This window comes from Taurulus bubalis, assembly GCF_910589615.1.
Source record: "Taurulus bubalis genome assembly, chromosome: 15".
NCBI lineage: Eukaryota > Metazoa > Chordata > Actinopteri > Perciformes > Cottidae > Taurulus > Taurulus bubalis.
In genome coordinates, this window is record NC_136603.1 from 4,413,669 (window position 1) to 4,430,270 (window position 16,602).

The following is a 16,602-nucleotide window of genomic DNA, read 5'->3' on the forward strand; positions in this document are numbered from 1 at the left end:
GTGGACAATGGCTGCAGAACAATATGGAACAGCCCTTTCGCATTAAATATGTTGCATAACAGAGCAGGAAGCTTTTCTCTCTCCCTGAGCAACCCCACTGTATGCAAATAAGTAAGTGTAGGCCAGTGCTGCTGGTCGGCACGCCGCTGTGCCTGGACGCAACGATTCTCATCGTTATAATGTACTGTAAACTAATCTTTTACCTCTTTTACTAATGCCACATTTGCACCCAGATCCAGGTGTAAGCATGTTTCTTCTGTTCTCTGACAGGTTTGACTTGATGGACTACAATTCCCTTCATGCATCACAGGCGTGCTTGACCCCCCTTTTATTATTATAATATCACACTGTAAAATGAGTATGCAGTCTTAATTTGTGTTCCAGATATCGCAATTAATGACTTTGTGTTTTGTTTTATGTTTTTGTGTTGTCCATAAGTTGTGTTTATTGATTGTTTAACTATGTGTAATTATTCATTGACCATTTTCTGTCATGGTAAATATTTGGTTGTATACAGAACTGTATATTATAGAGATCACAATTTGGGATTTGAGGATTATCCTGGTGAAAAGGATAATGATCATTTAATTAACTTTATAACGGATATGAAGCAAACTTTCTGCTTCAACTTTCACCCTGTATATAAACATGTAATGTAGTGTTAGTTATGCAATCTTAAAATGTATGTTTGAATGTTATCAAGTTTGTCGCTTAAGTTTGATATCAATGTTTAATATTAGCTAGTTGTAAAAAGTGAGAGATACTTTAAACAAAACACAAGCAATACTTATCTCTGATGTGCAGAAAGTACATTTTGTGGGAATGAATGTTTTTCATAGAAACGTTTTTTGGCTTTAAAACTGTGAACTGAACATTTCTGTTTCTATTTCTTAACATTGAGACAACCGTAAAGTGAAACTGTATCATTATCATAATGCATTGCTGTATTTATAAAAGACACCGGCAGCTCTGATCAGGCAGCTACATGTTGTTATTTCACATTCATCATCAAAGTCAATTTATATTTTTGAATTTGGTAAAACTATATGAATGTTTTTATTGTTTTCATGTGCATTCACAAATATGCGCTTATACTATTTTATTATATAAAATAGATAGTTACTTTATTAATCCCGCGAGGGGACATTTTTGCTACATTCCTGCTTCACCAGATCCAACTTTTACTATTTATCTCGTTGCATGTGTGACATTCAGCTCACACGTTCACGTCGGTTTCCTGTCTCACACTCGCTCTGTGCTGCTGCTCTTTCCATGCTGTTTTGTGTGTAATCATATGGATAAATGCTGCCAGTGTAGACACCAGCTAATCCCACCGTGGGGGCACAGAGCGGGAGAGGGCAACTCGTGCATTGTTTGGTATTTTAGCCGAAGCATAGAGGAGATTAAACAACAGCGTAGACGCTAACTAGGAGCTACGGTGGATACATGTGGCTGAGCCAGACAGTAGTTGTTTGTCTCTACTGTAACAACTGAAAGAAGAACATTTTACAAAACGCTAATAAAGCTTTGTAGAAATTTTGAATTCAAATGTCAGCTGTGAGGAAACAAACCACCGTTGAGAACTTGGCAGAAGAAGAAGAAGAAATCAAACGTGAATGTTTAATGAAGCGGTTTATTGGGCAAACAGACAGTTAAACTCGGGGGGGAAAGATGCTTTGAAACGAAGCCGGACTTCAGTTCAAGTCAGAGATCCTCCTGAGGGAGCCGACTCTCGGGCTGACGCCGCCCCAGTCGCTGTACCTCCGGTACTCTCCGGGCCTCAGGTAGTACGACTTGCCCTTGTACTGGGGCTGCTCGTACATCAGCCAGTGGCCGTCCATCACGTTGCAGGAGTTGAAGTCGGACATGCTGAGGCGGTCCTGGACGTTCGGGCAGTCGTCCACCATCTCGTGCATCTGGCCCGACATGTCGGAGCGCTCGTAAAGCCTCATCCGGTAGGAGCCTCGGTGCTGGAGACAGAATGGAAACCTCTCTGTTAGTGTACACTACACAATCACACATATCACTGGTATATTTTAGGAGCCTCACTAGTCAAGATACTTCACTACTGACTGAAAACCAGCATTTAGCGGCAAAAGAACGGACATAAAATTGGTCTATCGGGGGTTGTCCGCGACATCTTTGAAGACAAATCTCGAGCGAAGGCTCTGCGGCCTACCTGGGGGATCATGCGGCAGGACCTGACGCAGTCGTTCATGCCGATCATGCGCTGGTTGTCGGAGTACTCGCCCCTCCTCATGAAGTACTGGTTGCCCATGTAGTTGGGCCTCTCATAGATCATGAAGCAGCCGCTCTCCACCCTGATGGAGTTGCACCTGTTGAAGTAGGAGTGCAGGTCGGCGCTGTCGCTGCTGCACTCATGAGAGCGCCCCTGGAAGTTTCTGTCCTCGTAAAATATGATCTGCAAAAGCAATCATTGCACACACACACACACATAAACACAAGATTGAGCACAGAGCCGTGGATGTCTAGTCGAGCGGAGGCACGGAAAAACTCCAAAGGATAATCGAGTAAAATACAGGTGCGTGTAGGAAAGTCATCTTCTTTACCTTTCCCATGGTTATGTTGGCGTCGGACTGCATTAGCGGTCAGTGCTGTCCCTGAGCCAAGCCGCTGTGCTTTATAAAAAAAAAAAGAAAGAAAGAAAGAAAGGGCGTCTGTGTGATTGCGCAGCACAAAGTATTGTCATTCAAATGTCTCCCTCACAGTGATGATGGATCGGGGGGGGGAGGGTGTGATGGGAAAAAAAAATCTGTTTATGTATAGATGACTCTTGGTGTGTGTGATGAGTTATTGTTCTTTCCTCCATGTTCATCACAATTTCCCTCCCACACACACCCCCAGAAAATGCCACTGTACAATGGACCGATAGACTGCACGGCATCAGCAAGATTGAATTGATATTTAATGAGGCCGACACACGATGATCTGTACAATCTATCAACGATTTATTTGTTTCTCTAATCTGGAACGGACATGCGCTATAACACAATATCGGAGGTAGAATAAATGCTACAGAATGTGAAGGATTTGCATGCATCTCTTACTCGGTATTCACAATTGTGTGTTTCTTTTTATATGTCTGAGGTCCCGCTCACGACTGAATGGACTATGAAGACTCCATGTTGCAATTGCTTTATTACGGCGGTGATTACAGGTGCAGAGAAACATTTTGTCGTTGCTGTTTGTGCTCTTGATGTGTGGTGAGTCCATCCCAACATCGGGGGATTCAACCATTCTCATTCTGATTCATATTTCAAAAGCTTTTCACGATTATTGTCTGAATCCTTGAAGTAAAGAACTACCAAAAGAACTGAGCGTCTCATGCAGTGTTTTTCTACTTTTATATATAGTCTTGTGGGTCATTATCTGAGCATGAAGCCTTTCCAAAACCTCCATGCCGCTCTGGGATCCTCCCAAAACACATCAATAGTCCAGGATGCGCCTGATGGAGCCGACCCTGGCGCTCCTGCCGCCCCAATCGCTGAACCTCATGTAGTCTCCGGGCCTAAGCAGGTACATCCGGCCCCGGTAGTCCCGGTGCTCGTAGAAGAGCCAGTTGCCGTCGGTCACGTTGCAGGAGAAGATGTCGTTCACGTGGAAGCGGTCCATGACGCTGGGACAGTCGTCCGCCAGGTCCATCATCTGACCCCCGAACTCCAGCCGCTGATACAGGCGCATGTTGAACGACCCGGGCACCTGGTTTGAAATGAGAGAGGGAGGAATATTTAGAAACAGAAACCATAAACGTTGCAATAATTATCAGATGTTGTCTTTACACTACACAATGAAAAAGTCTCATAAATAATCTTAGGCCGACCCAGATTTGAGCATAAGAGTTTTTGATCCGCCACTTTGGTCCAGACTGACAAAGGTGAACAACTATTAATCGTGTTCATGGTCCCCAGAGGATTGATTTCATTTTCCTTTAGCTCCACCATGAGGTTAACATTTGTGGTTTTGACAGAAATGTCTTGACACTATTCCATGGATTGCCATGAAGTTTGGTGCAAGCAATAATTGTTTTGCACTTCACTGTTATACCTTCATCAGGTCCAAATTTGAATTTATCCTTTAGTTGATATAAAAAAACTAATGACTTTCGCATCAGCCTCAGCTGTACTACGTGTTTACTGCTAAATGTTAGCATGTTAACACAGTAACCTAAAACTGTAGGTACACATTGAGTGGTGCTGTTAGCATTTAGCTCAAATCACTGTTGTGCCTACTGCCACACAGAGCCAATAGCATGGTGGTAGACTTTGTAGCTAGGCTAGAGTTACAAATATACACATTGTATGTATTTGGGTCTTCTTTATTATTTGTGGGAAACTAAATAATTAATTACATTTTGCAAAAAAATAACGTGTGCAGAATCCTTCCGCGGAAGAAGAAAGAAAAAAAATGTCAGTTTACAAAGAAAAGTTGGCGTATTGCAACCAGGATGGAATGGAAACAAACCTGACGAAATAATCATGACGTAAATGGAGAATGTGACTTAAACATTCTCCATTGTTTGATAACATGCTGCAGGAAAAATGAACAGAAATCTTATTTTTGCACTTCCTGTTTCCTCATCTTGAAGTCAATGGGTTCGACATTTTTTCCCACCATTTAGGTTTTGACCATAGACCGAATATAAGACGTGGATGTAGCCTCAAGTTTAGCATTGTGGCCGTCGCCATCTTGGATTGGATTTTTTCAGTGAACGGAAGTTACTATATTTGGACTGAGAAGGATTGATATAGCCTTAAGCATAGACTTCTATACAACCAGAGGAGTCGCCCCCTGGTGGTCAGGAGAGAGAATACAGCTATAACACATGAAGCATATACTTCTATACAACCAGAGGAGTCGCCCCCTGGTGGTCAGGAGAGAGAATACAGCTATAACACATGAAGCATATACTTCTATACAACCAGAGGAGTCGCCCCCTGGTGGTCAGGAGAGAGAATACAGCTATAACACATGAAGCATATACTTCTATACAACCAGAGGAGTCACCCCCTGGTGGTCAGGAGAGAATGCAGCTTTAACACATGAAGCATATACTTCTATACAAACAGAGGAGTCGCCCCCTGGTGGTCAGGAGAGAGAATGCAAGTTTAAGTCCCTTTAGCATTAGTTTCACTCTTCAGAACAGGAAGTTGCAGGTTTTAACCGATGCTCTTTTAATCATCTCATACCTCTTCTTCTGCAACGATATAATGGCACCTGACTGGTTAATTAGTGCCACCTACAGTGGAGACCAACTGTTAATATTTATAAAATCACAGTGTTTGGAAACATGCATACATTTGCGTTCTCTGTCCAAAATAATTAAAACGACATGATCATAAAAATATCCAATATTTGAGATCAATGTATCTGTACACAAGTTCCCAGAAACAGGAGCTCACCATGCGGATGAGGTGACAGGAGCAGACAGAGTCGTTGGTCCACTGATGGCAGTCGGGGTACTCTCCTCTCTTCAGGCAGTACTGGTTCCCATTATAGTTGGCCTTCTCATAGATCATGAAGCAGCCGCTCTCCACCCTGATGGAGTTGCAGCGTTTGAGGAGACACGTCAGGTCCGCAGAGTCGTTGCTGCACTCAATAAAGCGCCCGGAGAAGTTCTTGTCCTCGTAGAAGATAATCTAGACATGGAAATGATATCGGCTTTTGTTTAGAAATTGATTTAAAAATATTTTTCCCTTGCAAAGACAAAGAAATGTAAATTTGTGTGAGTAATTGACAATGTTTCCACTTTTTACTCTTCATAATAAAACAAAACAGTAAAGCTCAAGAGTTCAAAAGAAAAGCCCGGTGGCCTTTGTTTCCTTCACAATAAAAGCATGTCCCGTCCCCCAGCAGCATGAACAGTGCTCTGCAGTCCCCTCCCCTGCCCTCCTGGGAGCTGTTTACCTTCCCCATGTAGGCCTGTTGCCCCGCCATGTATGTGCCTTGCCCTGTGAGCTCCATCCAGCTCTCTGAAGACTCCCACCTGTCACATATATAGTGCATGTGAAATGCAGACTCTGCAGGTGCCTTTCATATTGTAATTGCCAGGAATCTTTGGCGTTTGTGCCGCAGTGTCACCCCGATGAGACATGTAGGAGTTGTGCGCTGACAGGTGGTTTGAGGTTGATTTGTTTTGTTTTTTCCTTTGTCGTGACTGAATGGGACCTAAAGTTAGATGGCCTTTTATTTTCTTTATGCTTTCATCAAAGCTGGATGATCATGATTGGATGATTTCTGGCACCGCTGGATTTCTTGATGGATTGTTGGAGGGTTTTTTTCCTTCATTTTCTTTCACCTCTTTCACTTTAAGCAGAGACAGTAGTAGAGTAGATATATCATTTTCTCAGATAACACTAATATTCAATATGTTGTTGATAAAGTCTGTAACAGCAAACATAGAATTTATACTTCATTTGTAAGATGTTTTTGAAGATGATGATATTGCCAAATTTAATTCTGACATTATCTTCATTAGAGAACGTGTGTCTCTTATATGTCAACAGCATCCTAGTTTGATCTCGTCTCATTTATAATTTAAACTCTCTAACGCTGCCCTCTGGTGGACATCCACGGTAAACTACACACTGCTTAAACAGAGAGGTTTAAACCTCTAATTTTAAGAACAATTAGCCTTGTATTCCTTTGTAATATAGTACATAATCATACGTAATTTAAAACAAATCTAAAGGTCGAGCGAACAGTCCCCGCACGAGGTGCATTTAGGAGGTATTCTGGAGCTTTCAATCACGTCAGATGGTCGTCGTCAGCAGGTTGAGGTTTCCCAGTTATTAGAGTAAAATAGATGTTTAAATGTATTCTTTTATTACTTCTCAAGGTTGAAAGTTCACTCTTGACCGTCCACGACAACCTGTCTGCTGATGAAGCTCATGTGAAATGGTCTAAAGCTACTAAATGGACCATGCGGTGAGATTGCCTAAGACAGGTGTCAGTATTATAACGTATTTTATTCTTTTAACCGTGCGACTTCCCTTCAGCTCCACGATAGATGACACTCGAGTCTCCGTGTTAAAAGTGTCAGCACTTGCAGGATTTTATTCAGGCCTCTGATGAGAGTCGGGACGTCAGGCCACGACCCCGCCGCGCCCTCGTGAGAAAACATGGCCGCCAAACGCAGAGAGCAAGAACAAAACTGAAAACAAGTGAGCACTGACGCCATTTTATTCAGCGTGTGGAACAAGGCGAAGAGGAGACACTTCACGAGAACCGTTCTGCTGCCTTTTAGAGATCCATGAGCCGCCTGATGGAGCCCATCCTGGAGTTGTTGCCGCTCCACTCGTTGAAGCTCTTGTACTGGCCGGGCCTCAGGTAGTAGTGGCGTCCCCTGTAGTTGGGATGCTCGTACATGAGCCAGTGGCCGTCCATCACGTTGCAGGAGTTGAAGTTGGACGTGCGGAAGCGCTCCATGAGGTTGGGGCAGTTGTCGGTCAGCTCCATCATCTCGCCGCCCATGTCGAAGTGCTCGTACAGCCTCATCTTGTAGCCGCCGCTGTGCTGCAGAGGGCAGGAAGGTCATGGGGGGTCAACAGAAATCAAGTGTTCCTACTTGACTCAGAATTATACTAGTTTGACATTTTGGGAAATAGACATATTTGCTTTGTCTGAGTTAGATGAGAAGACGGTTATGTACGGTAAGCAGCTAGTTGGCGTAGCATAACAGCTATCCTTGCTCTGTCCAAAGGAAACACGACAACTGATCCCAGGATTTAAAGAGTCAGACACACATCACCTCGTAAAACGCTCAATAATATGTGCTCATCAAAAGATACAATGTGTTAACTACTGATAACTGATTAGCTTTGAAGCGAGCCCGGCTAGCGGTTTCCCCCTGTTTTCCAGTCTTTATGCTAAGCTAGGCCAAGCTAAGAGGCTGCTCGCTTCCTATTTACCACACAGACATTAGAGGGATATATAAATCTGATTAAGTGTATTTCTAGCTCCTTGCTGTCCTCTTTCTGTCCGTGTTGTACTTTCGGTCTGTCTTGACTTTGCCGGTCGACCATTCATCTACCTGCATGTCTTTTATTGTTTTTTAGCTGTTTGACTGTTGTGCACACATTGTAAAAGCGTCAACATTTTATCATCCTTGTATATTTAATCTTACTTCTGTTTTTAGGTTTGTTTTTGTCTTTTTTAACATCTGCCTCTCGGGACTACAGACGGAAAATAGCCTCTTGGCTAACAGAAATGTTTTTATTAATGTGCACTGTCAGACTTTTTTCTTTTAAGCATTATATGTTAATTTCAGAATTCAAATTGCAACTGCCAACTGAAGTTATAGATGGGATTAGTACTATTCTGTATGTTAACCCTTTTAGATTTGGTTAGAAATGTGCCAAAAGTTGAATAAGCAGTCCTTGCTTATTAGACATGTTGTGTGCTTCTGCTTCATCATGGAGTTACAAGAGTCCTCGGTATAAATCTTAACCATTTCTGACTATTTGTGGCTGTGTAACGAATCCTTTTGACAGAAGGCCTCACCATGGGGATCATGCGGCAGGACCTGACGCAGTCATTCATGCCCGCCGGGCCCATGTAGTCGGAGTACTCCCCCTTCCTCATGAAGTACTGGGTTCCCATGAAGCCGGGCCGGTCGTAGATCATGAACATGCCGCTCTCCACCCGGATGGAGCGGCAGCGCTCGAACATGGAGTGCAGGTCAGCGCAGTCGCTCATGCACTCGTAGTGCTGGCCCCCGAAGTTCCTGTCCTCGTAGAAGATGATCTGGCGGAGCGGAGGACATCACATTCAGCTTATTTGCCCGGCGGAGGGGGGGCTTGATGGACATTTGTAAAATAAACACAAACCTTTCCCATGATGGCTGCTGCTGTTGGGCAAACTGCTTCCTGTGTGTGTGTTGTTGTTGTTTTTTTGCCCATCAAAGGTAGAGCCCATCTTTATATGTGTTGCCTATGTGATGCAGCTGTGTGTGTGTTGCCATTCAAAAGGGGGCCTGGTGTCAGCAGAGACCCTTCAGGGGTCTTCCCTGCTCCTGTTTGTCGCGTCCTCTGTTCGGGTTGACAGACACTGTGCAGCTTCCAGCATGAGCCTCAGATGCTGGAACAGTCAACGCTGAGCTCTTTTACCATCTTCTGTGTGTTTCAAATGGGATGGGACCAGTGTATTCATGCAGTTTATAAGAAAACAGAAAATACATGTGAGCATGGGAGACGGATGTTAGAGTAAATAACCATAAACAGTGTTTTATGAATGTGTGCTGTAGCTGGTAACAGATGAATGGTGTGAACGGTAGCCCTGTTATCTCTATAGAGGATTTCTGTCATGCAGGCTATAGAAAATAGAAGTGTGAGTCTCATAATCAAGCAATCCTTATTTACTTCTAGCAGCTGACATGTTGAGCTGTGCGGCCTACCGGCGTGCTGCTGCTGCCACGCCGTAGTATACGCACATATGTAGTCAGACGTAAACACAGAATTGAATGAAATAATTAACCGATCTGAGCTATTTGAGCCGACATCGGCAGGATATCGGTGCATCCCTCCTTTGAACTGCTTCCCTTTTGTTATTTTAAATGATGTGTGTTAGTGTCAGGGTCACACAAACAGGTCAGGGTGGGAATAATGAGAAAATAATAATAGTAATATTAATACTGCTGTGTGTGAAGATGTTCGTGTTTGTTAGTTAAATCAGTCAAAACCAAGATATTTATTCACAAGCGCAGAGAAAATAGATTCAGTAGATTCATTTATCATTACTTTTTTAATAATGATTTCTTATTAACATGCCGGGTCAACCTCTTTATCATAGCCGAACCATTCCACTCCATTATTGTATCACAACATTTTATTAACTTTACCATAAATAAATGTTTTTTTTTTTCAAGGGTGGAATTGAAAAGTAAATCAAATCAATAGCACCGAGTGAGACTCCGGATTAAAACTCGGTGATTCTGCGGAAGGACCCGGTGGTGGCGCAGGTGGCCCCCCAGTCGCTGAACTTGCGGTACTCCCCGGGCCTCATGAAGTACTGCCGGCCGCGGTAGTTGGGCTGCTCGTACAGGGTCCAGTAGCCCTCCATCACGTTGCAGGAGTAAACGTCGCGGCTGCGGAAGTGATCCTGCACCGACTCGCAGTCCTCGCTGAACTCCATCATCTGACCCTGGAAGTTGGGGCGCTCGTAGATGCGCATGCGGTAAGGGCCCTCGCTGGTCTGGAGGAACACAGGGGAGGACGGCGTTAGTGCAAGGGGCCCTCGTGGATCTACTGAGGGCTTCCCTTCATTCTTTTGCCTCAGATTAACATTTAAAATTGGATTTTGGGACCTGCACAACACCTGAGGCATATTTTTGCAAATGAAAATGTCAATTCCATCTAATTTAGTACAGGGATCATACACATCTTGACCAATGGATTTCCATGACTTTAAACCAAATTTCCATGACCAAACATTTTGTGAAATCTCGGTGTTTACATAAAAAAAGTGAGAAAATGTAGTATAGGTTCATTTACTGCTGCGTAGTCGGGACGTGAACCCAGTCAAAAACAGCCGTGTGCAAGAAATCCAAAACTCAACCAAAAGGTTTAGAACAATTGTTTTTTTTGTGCAGATCATAATCAGTGGCATGTTTACAACACAGGGTTCATACACGTTCTGACCAGTGGATTTCCATGACTTTAAAACAAATTTCTATGACCAAACATTTACTGGGTGTAAACAGTAAAAAGTGAGTAAATGTAGTATTTAAACTAACAATGAGAATACAAAGCATAGAGTAAACCTTAAATGACACAAATGAATGAGACAATAGTTTGATTAAAAGAATAAACATGTATATAGATGCCTGTATGTATGCCTGCTTATATTTTGAGCGTCTTTCTTTTAAAAGCATATTCATTATTTCAAACTTTGGGGATTTTATTTTTTCCAAAGACTTTTCCAGGCCTGGAAATAACCATTTTAAAATTCCATGACTTTTCCATGACAGTAAGAACCCTGTTAATATCTTGTGGAAGTTTATGTTTGGCTGGAGGATAACATATGATTTGTGTTAAACTATATACGTATTCGTCTAAACAACATAAAACAAGTTACTTCTCAGGCATAACATGTGTCCTAATAAAACACATCTAGATCACATAACACTGTTTGGAGAGCTCTCCCGAAGGAGCACTGATTCCCTTCGCCGTTGTCTTGCAGGTCCTCACACTTCACAGAAACACAAACGTCGACTCACATAGGAGAAAGTGCGGCAGGAGCGGATGGTGTCGTTGTAGCCCATCCAGTGCTGGTAGTCCGGGTACTCCCCCCTGGTCAGGACGTACTGGTAGCCGGTGTAGTTGGGCTTCTCGTACAGCACCCAGCAGCCGCTCTCCACCTTGATGGAGTTGCAGCGGCTGAAGTGGGGGTGCATGTCCGGGCAGTCGGCGTCGCACTCGTGGGCGCGGCCCTGGAAGTTCCTGTCCTCGTAAAACGTGATCTGAGTCCAGGAGAGAAAACAGAACGCAGTCACAACAACAATCCTGCAACACGGACACGTGTGGCGTCTTATATTTACATTGCACACTTTGCACAACCTGCAAGGTGCATGGTCATCCCAATGAGGAACATTGTATTCTACGTATGTGGTTGTTGCATTGTTTCTCTGCTGTATGAACAATACATTATTAAACTTGACATTCATGCACATTTTCTTCAACATGAAGCAAGTAAAACACTTTTCTTTCAGAAATGTACAATAGAGAATAGATCACTCCCTAGTTATAACCTGTTATATATGTTCTATATGTGTAACTAAAATGAGCATCATCTAGAAATTTGCACATGCCATGTCAATTGTCTGAAAAACATCTGTAAATGTCTAATTGATGCCTACTACCAAAAAACAAACAAAAAAAGTAGCACTTTTCAGTGTGTGTGTTAATATGAAGCCTTCCGCTCACAGAGCAGTTGCATAGACAGAGATGTGACTGTTAAGAGGATGCATGGATGTCCAGTATGTCCTGCATGGCACTGGTTACGTGTCCATGTGTTTACCGACGTTTGCCTCCAGGTTTGTGAGCATTATTCCAGACAAGAGGACTTACCTTACTCATCTTGCAAAGTGTGCTGGAGCCGGTCACCTACGGGAATTGTTGGTCTCACAAAGCAGCACCAGAGCCCCGCTATATAAACCTCAATCAAAGGGTTGGCAGATCCCACTTGAGCTGTTTATTCAATGAGCGGGGATTTAACGCGCTGGCATCGCTGCCAGCGGCCTCGGTCCTGGGCATAGAGCAGAAACCCCTGAATCATCAACGCAAAAGTCCCAGCAGGCAAATTACTGACCCCCGTGCCCTCTTTATTGATATGCACATCAGCCAATCCATCGAGTGGATTAAACTTTTCCAGGCAGAATGTCAGGTCATCACAAAACGACTCGGCCTTTGTTGAAATGTGAAACTGAGGCAGCTGAGAATCTAACATAAGCATATATAACAAGGGAAATAGTCCAATAGTGTTATTACTTGATTATTAATCATGTGGATGGGTTGCATCAGCTGTTTATACATTGAAAGCATTACATTTGACCACAGAGATCTACCAACTGGTTTCAAACCAGTGATCGACTAAATTAGGCTGCGGCACCAAAATTTAAAACGTTTATAGTTTCTCGGCTATTAAAGACTTTAGTAATGTGTTCATCGTTTGCTAGGAGACGTCTGTGGCATCTGTCCAATCAAATATGTAAACAGGAAGTACCTGTACGAGCTGAAGGAAACTTATAAAGAGTTTTAAAAAAATGTAGCGTATTTAACCATATTTTTTTAGGTTAAATCTCCATCTGCAAACTAACAAATAGATAATACACGATAAAGTGGAGTGGAAAAAGTACAATATTTGTCTAATGAGAAGTATAAAGTTGCAGACAATGAAAGTACTCGAGTAAAGTATGAGTGAGTAGTTATTTATTAGTGAAGTCAAATGTTATTGGCATTTAATTCTGCAAAGTGAGGTATTCTGTGTTATTTTTGTAAAGATATTCATCAGTTTCATGTATTTTACTGCTCACTCTAAAAGGTGATTAGCATTTAATATATTACACTAACAAGAACAGCAACAACCATAAGTCATTATCACGAACATGTCTTCATCAACTGCCTCCAAATGCTGAATATTTTAAATCAATCTGTAAAGATTGAAAGGTATACAGTGAACACTGAAAGAAAAGACAGTAGAAGTGAGAAACTATTGAACTCAAACACTTTCAAGTCCATCGTGTGCAAATCAAACTGCAGGAAGTGGACTTCAGTCGTGCAGAGACTCCAGTGAACCTTCATAGTGCTCAGCTCTCTTCTCAGGAGGGTCACTGGTGTCCTGAGAAGAGAGAGAGAGAGAGAGAGAGAGAGAGAGAGAGAGAGAGAGAGAGAGAGAGAGAGATCTGCTTAGGTCCACAGGGCGGCAGTAGAGCTCTCTCACAATATCATGAAACAAAATTGTCAAGATCATTTTCAGATTTCCTTTTCCAGCCTAAATATTGAACAGACGCTGCGTCTACTCACACTGAGGAAGGAGCGTGACGAGGAGGAAGACGCCGAAGAGTTCCCCGACACTCGCCCAGCAGGCGGCGCACTTGCCTTCATCCTCTCAGACAGCCATCTGTTCAACTTTTGACCTTTGAGAGATTATTTTGGACACAACCAACAGTGATTTTCCTTACTTATTATGTTGAGGTTTGATTTCTATGAGCAGAGTCTCATTGATTTGCCACAGACACACTTACTGTGCTTCTTCGAGTGGTGGACGGCCTTGTAGGAGCCGAGCATTGCAAACGGGTGGTAGGACAGAGTGAAGGGATACACGATCGCACCCTGTAGGATAAAAACATCACGTCTACGTCACAGAAACTATGAAATACAAATGGGTACAATATAACTACACGTATACTGTGTGGGTGGAATACTAGCCGGGATGCTGGCACCTTGGCTTGCTGGTTCGGGTGTGAAGCAGCCGGTCTACACCTGTACAGAGCCAAGATCTCCTCCACAGGCAGGCTACTCTGAAGCAGGAAAAACATGCTGCAGCGGTTAGCAACTAGCACATTGGGTAGTTTCTCATTTGAATGTATCTGAACAGGATATCAGGAAGTAAAAGGACCATGTGTGTAGCATTAGATATGGAATATGAGTCAAAACTAGGTTTTTATCAGTGTATAATCCCCTGAAACTAAAAATAGTTGTGTTTTTCGTTAGTTTAGAATGAGGCCTTCACATCTACATATGAAGCGGGTCCTCCGTGTTTCTACAGGAGCCCAGAGAGGACAAAACACTGGCTCTAAAGAGAGCCTTTCATGTTTTCTATGTTATACGTGAAGGCCACCGTAGTTCTGAGGAGAGAGGAGTGAGCGGAGGGGAATTCAGTTGTTTTAAACCTGCAACCTCCCCGCTATTTGCCACCGATCCCTTTAATAAAAGTGGCGTCTGTGCATTAGTGACACGTTACCGTACCATAATTATCCCGGCAAAGGACGACAGGATCATGGCCTCCCGTTCTAAGCGATTGGGGTACTGGGCGCCTCCTGAGCTGCTCGCTGCTCCGCTGTGGTAGAGAGGAAAGCTTCACTTAGCAGCCACAGAAAACACAACACAGTCCAGTGTTTATATCTCTAATGTCACTAATGTCCCCGCTCCCCTCTGCCAGAGGCCGGACACGAGCCCGGTGTCTACTCCTCTTTATTTACCTGAGAACTGTAGTTACTTTATCCCTTTGCAGATTCAGATAATACCAAATATCATATAAATAAAATATGATGCATCGTTATAGATTATTAGAGTAAGATAACAACTTAATTGAGTAGTAGTACCTTTATATGACAGTGATGGTGATGCATCAAAAATTATAATCAATAATATGATATATATATTATTCTGATCGGCATCTCACTTACTTACTTTTGCACATTTAGCTTTGAATGAAGGACTTTTCTACTTTTACTTGAAAGATCAGAGTCTAATATATTAGTCTATAAAAACACAAGCAGCTTACATGATGTCTCCGTCCAGCACGTCGCGTCCCTCGTCTTTGTCCAACCACCAAAGGGCAACTCTAATAGCCAGGTCATAGTGAGCCTGCAACAAGTCAAATACACAGCAACTCAATCCGGAAGTCATTGTTGATTTTATTTATATATTTGCCGTTAATTCTGCGTTACCAGGTCATCCAGCATTGTGGAGGTCCCCTTCCCCTTCGGGTCAAAAGATTTCTCTCGGAGTTTCTGCCCAATGTAATCGCCTCTGTTCCGATTAGAAGAAACAAAGAATAAATTGGCTTATTAAAATGTGCTTTTTTTCCCCCCAATGATCTGTGAGCTTTTCACATCCACTCACATAAGCGCCTCAACCTCTCTCTTCAGTTGCCTCGCCTCCATTTTCTGAATGAAATCCTTTCATGTAGGACACCTGTCAAAAACAAAAAAGGAAACCATCCGAACGTTGAATTATTTCTTAAATACAATATACTCTTCACGGCCACGATGGCGAGTAGAATGAGTGACGCATAACACTGTTAATGTAAAAACACAAGGGGTTCATTTACTGCTGCGTAGTCGGGACGTGAACCCGACACCTTGCAGTCTAGTCCACCTTCAAAAATACATTCTCTGTAACCAATGGTTAAAACAGCCGTGTGCAAGAAATCCAAAACTCAACCAAAAGGTTTAGAACAATTGTTTTTTTTTGTGCAGATCATAATCAGTGGCATGTTTACAACACAGGGTTCATACACGTTCTGACCAGTGGATTTCCATGACCAAACATTTACTGGGTGTAAACAGTAAAAAGTGAGTAAATGTAGTATTTAAACTAACAATGAGAATACAAAGCATACAGTAAACCTTAAATGAATGAGACAATAGTTTGATTAAAAGAATAAACATTTATATAGATGCCTGTATGGATGCCTGCTTATATTTTGAGTCTCTTTTAAAAGCATATTCATTATTTCAAACTCAGCGTAATTGAACGACATGAACACATGAATATAACACATTTACATGACTTTTACAAAACATTTGGGATTTTTTTTTTTTTCAAGGACTTTTCCAGGCCTGGAAATAACTATTTTAAAATTCCATGACTTTTCCAGGTTTTCTATGACCGTAAGAACCCCGACAACAAATTCAGCACACAGGCGTCGGTACTCACCACACGGACGAGGTCGACCGCAAACAAGCCGACGGATCTTCAGTTCACATGACGATGCTAAACCTCACACGACCTTTGTGTTGAACACGAGCCCTGAACGCCGACGTGGAAGAGACTTCTCAGGTGAACCGCCTAGTTTGAATAATGTATGACCACCTGTCAATCTCTCAGATCGTTACCAGCCAGACGATGCATGGTTTTTAGAACAGAGAGATTATAGAACACGTTTGTATAGTCGAGTCTAAAATACGGGTGCCAGCAAACATGTTCCACAAGGAATATAAATGATGAAAAAAGTTTTTATTAAGCTTCAGCAGATCAAAAATGTACAATGAACCAGGTTAAAAAAAATTAAATACATAAATCATAAATCAGTTGGAAAGTTCACCAGAATGGATTTTTTCAATTTTGGAATAATCTTCTT

The 16,602-nt window shown here is 42.6% G+C and overlaps 4 protein-coding genes across 4 annotated transcripts; all 4 read right to left on the reverse strand.

Moving 5' to 3' along the window:
- Window positions 1-1,694: 1,694 nt before the first annotated feature.
- Window positions 1,695-2,603, reverse strand: LOC306747474 (gamma-crystallin M2-like; the record flags this gene model as incomplete). The annotated part of the gene is made up of 3 exons (XM_079230531.1): window positions 1,695-1,970; window positions 2,180-2,422; window positions 2,571-2,603. The coding sequence occupies 3 exons, from the start codon at window positions 2,601-2,603 to the stop codon at window positions 1,695-1,697; spliced, it is 552 nt and encodes a 183-aa protein (XP_079086657.1).
- Window positions 2,604-3,447: 844 nt separating this feature from the next.
- LOC306747475 (uncharacterized protein) lies at window positions 3,448-8,855 on the reverse strand (the record flags this gene model as incomplete). Its single annotated transcript, XM_079230532.1, has 6 exons — window positions 3,448-3,720; window positions 5,421-5,657; window positions 5,926-6,004; window positions 7,280-7,533; window positions 8,521-8,763; window positions 8,847-8,855. 6 exons carry the CDS (start codon window positions 8,853-8,855, stop codon window positions 3,448-3,450), a joined length of 1,095 nt encoding a protein of 364 aa, XP_079086658.1.
- A 1,078-nt stretch (window positions 8,856-9,933) lies between these two features.
- On the reverse strand, window positions 9,934-12,092 carry LOC306747476 (gamma-crystallin M2-like; the record flags this gene model as incomplete). The annotated part of the gene is made up of 3 exons (XM_079230533.1): window positions 9,934-10,209; window positions 11,234-11,476; window positions 12,084-12,092. 3 exons carry the CDS (start codon window positions 12,090-12,092, stop codon window positions 9,934-9,936), a joined length of 528 nt encoding a protein of 175 aa, XP_079086659.1.
- Window positions 12,093-13,284: 1,192 nt separating this feature from the next.
- On the reverse strand, window positions 13,285-15,403 carry c9h2orf80 (chromosome 9 C2orf80 homolog; the record flags this gene model as incomplete). Its single annotated transcript, XM_079230535.1, has 8 exons — window positions 13,285-13,353; window positions 13,539-13,651; window positions 13,760-13,847; window positions 13,958-14,035; window positions 14,484-14,574; window positions 15,022-15,104; window positions 15,188-15,269; window positions 15,363-15,403. 8 exons carry the CDS (start codon window positions 15,401-15,403, stop codon window positions 13,285-13,287), a joined length of 645 nt encoding a protein of 214 aa, XP_079086661.1.
- Window positions 15,404-16,602: the final 1,199 nt, after the last annotated feature.